The sequence below is a fragment of the Pinus tabuliformis genome, chromosome 8 (genome assembly GCF_031772625.1).
Source record: "Pinus tabuliformis cultivar Carrire ecotype Pingquan chromosome 8, CPIR1, whole genome shotgun sequence".
NCBI lineage: Eukaryota > Viridiplantae > Streptophyta > Pinopsida > Pinales > Pinaceae > Pinus > Pinus tabuliformis.
The window spans coordinates 767,038,798-767,043,034 of NC_142294.1; the positions used below are offsets into that span (position 1 = coordinate 767,038,798).

Here is a 4,237-nt window from a genome sequence, read left to right on the forward strand (position 1 = left end):
CTAAGTTTATATGGGAAAATTAAAAATGAGGACCTGGTTTGCATGAAATTCATATGGCACTGTTAGAAACATCATGTAAAAGTATAATTAAAAAACATAAAAACAACAATATGGTGATCCCATGGCGCGAAAATCAGAATAATGAATAAACCCCTAAGACTAGATCCTCATTACTTCTGACTGTGATTCCTTCATACAAGTCCTATTATTCAGCCTCAAAGGGTGCACGCATTGGGTAACAATGCATTAAATATTGCAGTAAAAACAAACAGATAACCAAATGAGGCAAAACGAGCCACCATATTTATTGAAGGTAAAGGTGGTGTCACTTCATATTTTTCATCCACAAACACAACCAGAAACCAGCACCAGTACATTTTACTGCAGCCATGAATCACAGAATCACAAATTTGTGTATGAAGCCAATCTCATTATGGATATGCATTAAGTACTTACATCACCATATAATAATCAAAATAAGTTTAATTATGCTGCTAAGATGAAATGGGTCTTGGACATGGACTGTTTCAAAATTGGGGCCGGTTGACAGGTATGGGCCTTATTCTACATTGGAGAAGATTAAACAAATCCAAAGGTCTCTGTAATAGAGAAGCTCTCACCAAAAAAAATTTGGAAGATGAATGACAGTACATCACATACAATCCAAAACATTAGTCAATGACAGAACCACAAATGGAATACTAACACTGTAATATCAACACTGTAATAGGAATTAACAATCACCATATGTCATGTTAAGTTTATGTTTAGACAGGCCAGGAGTCATACAATCTACAGAATCCAATCAGATTTGAATTAATGCTCATGACATGAAAAATTACTGTAAGGCAATGAAGGCAATAGAGATGGAAGACCTGAATAAATCAAGAAACAAAGAAACTTATTTCCATGAAACCAGCCATTAACGAACTTTGTTTCAAACCCTGATATTAAAAAAAATGATAACTATACATTCTCTCTCTGCATGCCCATGGAACACATGGATGGCCATTGGCATCACCGAATCATCAGCCCCAATGCCAAGAGTACATGAAATTACACTCACAATATAGTTGATCACAACACTAGAAATTTCTACTAAAAATTGAATATGACATGATAATGAAATAAACAATGAGCTCTGCAGAGACCCCAAATCCTTATTAGGTAAACTTTTCAAAATATAAGTTGATCTACAATGCCTTCAATTCATACATCAATAAGACCAGAAACTATCATGGCGATAGACAAAACATACTTGTTGACAGACATAACACATACAGAAAGGAAAAACATGGAGTGCTCTGTAAGATCCAGATCTGCATGTGGGTACTTCGTTTCTCCACTTGGGTATTCATTTCTGACCTCCAAAGAGGTACCCAAGTGAAGATCCACCTCCTGGTGCAGAATGCACCTTTGTAGAGGGCCGGTCCTGAATTAAAACAATAGCCTCTCAGAGACACAGGAAACTGATCCAAAAACCCACTAAAACACCAGCAAATACTGTAAAAAACAGAAATACCATATGAGGATAAGAAGAAAAAATTGAAAACCCACTTACAGTAATGAAATTTCCGCTGTTCTGCCCATCAGCCCGGTGATAATTGTTCTGGTTTCTGCTCGCCTGTCCTTCAGGCTGTGCAGCAGCAGCAGGAGGGGGCTGAGCCACCTTGGGAGCCACCACCACCTGAGGGGCGGGCTCTGTTTTCTCAGCAGGCTTTGTGGGTGGTGGCGCATCCGAACCAAACAAATACCCCAGAGAACTCTGTCCCCCTCCACTGCTCACACCACGCCCCATGACCGACTGAAAACTGTCTCACTGTTTGAGATCCAAGAAACTAAAAAATGGCACCTCTGCAACTAAAATACAAATACGAAATGCCAAATATGAAACTTGAGGTTCTGCCCCTATTCCTGCTGTTATAGACTCGAGAGATGTGAGCCGCGCAAGGGAAGATAGGAGGAGAGATGAAGGGGTGCGCTACGGTGTCTGAATAAGTGTAGATATTTGTAGGATTTTTTACATGATTAATTAGGGGTACCTAAAATAGCCCAACCGACTCAAAGCCACATCAAATCTCTCACGGTTGTGCTAAGGATTCTCTGATGTATTTTATTGTATTTGGACATCGACAGCTCATTCCCAGGAAGATGCTTTATCGTGAGTGTATTGTTAGAGGCACTCAATTAAGTTGGAAAACAGGTGTAGTGGGAGGGCACCATGAGATTCTCTCGGAGGAGGTTTCATGTGATGGCATAGTGACTTACTTGGAAATGGTGCCCTAAAGAGGTTTGCCCAACACGTTTGAGGAGTAGGGGGATTTGGTCCGTGGTTAAATTGGATATGAACTTCAATCAAATATCTTATTTGGAGTTCTTCCGTTGAGAATGGGCAATGGGACCATATAAAAAGGAAAGGCAACCTCTGCAACCATTTGAAAAAAAGAAAAAGAGGGAAGTGAAATATGCTCTTCTTCATGTTTAAAGGTGATTCCTCCATATGGGGTGAGAGGGAAGAATGATAGTCACTATATTCATGAATAGAGTAGAGATAATAGTGCTATTTTTTAGTGTATAATTGTTTTATTTATAGGTAAAAGTGGAGTAAAGGAAGTTTCAAGTACAATCATTCATTTATATTAATTGGATTTGTTTTAGAATGAGGGTGCATCATTCATGAAGAAGATACAAAGACTTTTTGTTATAAATAATTGTATGATTATTTTTACAATCAATCAATTAAATGGTGTATGTTGTCTTTTAATTGTGCTTTATGTAGCAAGTAATTAGGGAACAACATGAATTTGAAAAGTATTATGGAAGTCAAAGTTGGAATAAAGGGATTGGTGATAAAGATGGATTATAATGTACATAATCTAGTCTATAAGGCAAAGCATTTGAAGAAGGAAAAAGAGAAGGTAGCAGAGTTAGACCTACCAAATATAAAAGTGGAGGAAGAGCCTATAAACATAGGGTTTGTGATCCAGATTGGATCATTATATTGTTTTTCATCCATCTTGATGCATTTGGAATGGAAAAAGTGGAGGAATCAGCTCACGAGATCGTTTTTGCCAGCGACACCCAATTTGGTAAAACGGGGTCTAAAACCTGCTAGGAGCGTTTTGAGGTATCAAATGATGTTTTTTGGGGGTAACATTTTTTTGCTTCAATGCAACACTATTTCATGTTATTCTACACATAGAGATCTTTCCAACGACGCAAGAAGCGTGTCAATCGGAGTTTGTATGCAAAAGTTATGCCACTCAGAATTTGACCTTCCTGTTTCACACCTATAGTTCGGAAGGATGTTGCGTCAGCCCCCATTATTCATGGAAAAGGGGTTAGCCACGTGTTTGTGATGTAAAAGACTCTAGAAGAGTCTATATTGTAACTCTAATTAAGAGTTGATGTAGTCAAAATTAACCACTAGTAGGCTATCAGATTGTGTTATAATCGAGCCACTAGGAGGAAGAGGCATTCCATTCTTTCAAGAGCATTTTGTTCCATATTTGAGCAAAGATAGCCAGGAGGGATAGGAGGTAGAGCACACAGAGAGGATTTGTGCATTGTAGCAGCCCACGAGCCACATACATTACTTCTTTGTACTTGTAGCCTTATTTTTCAGACAAAGAAAGAGAGCGAAGCGACCCCACCTTCCAACTGGGTTCTCCCCCAAAAGGGTTTCCCATAGCATATTTTGTGTCTTATGTGTGTGTGAGAGAGCTTATTTTTTCGTTCTCTACTTTCCTGCATAGTTTCTATTTGCATGCATGCCCTAATTACAATAAAATTTGCAGATCTAGAAATTAAATAAAACTGTGACAGTGTAGAACTTCGGAATTGTAATATAATATTGTCAGATCTATTGTGACCAACTGTCTAGTGGAATATCCACGATAGTTTATGGATCACCTTGTGGGGATGACACCTAAAAAGGATTGCTCTAGCCATTAGAAATAATATTTGTTTCTTACAACTTAGACTTTTTCTCATAGGCTCAAGGCCACCATAGTATAGAAACCAAACAAGTTAGGGGACAATGTTTGGGCTAGAGTGAGTGAGTATGAGCTAAACCCACCAAAATAGATGATAGCCTACCATATGGACACAATTTCAAAGAAATACAACCATGTCACACACATCATCCTAAAAGAGTTCCACCAACTCCATGAGTATTATGGCCTTCTAAATGCCATCCAACGATTTGAATAAGGGGTAAAAGATAGAGGGAGTTAGG

The 4,237-nt window shown here is 38.4% G+C and overlaps 1 protein-coding gene across 1 annotated transcript; it reads right to left on the minus strand.

Annotated features, from left to right (window-relative positions):
* Positions 1-922: 922 nt before the first annotated feature.
* On the minus strand, positions 923-2,029 carry LOC149237837 (protein SPIRAL1-like 1). Its single transcript, XM_089372821.1, has 2 exons — positions 1,562-2,029; positions 923-1,432 (listed from the first exon to the last, which is right to left on the minus strand). The coding sequence occupies exons 1-2, from the start codon at positions 1,796-1,798 to the stop codon at positions 1,355-1,357; spliced, it is 315 nt and encodes a 104-aa protein (XP_089228947.1). The 5' UTR covers positions 1,799-2,029; the 3' UTR covers positions 923-1,354.
* Positions 2,030-4,237: the final 2,208 nt, after the last annotated feature.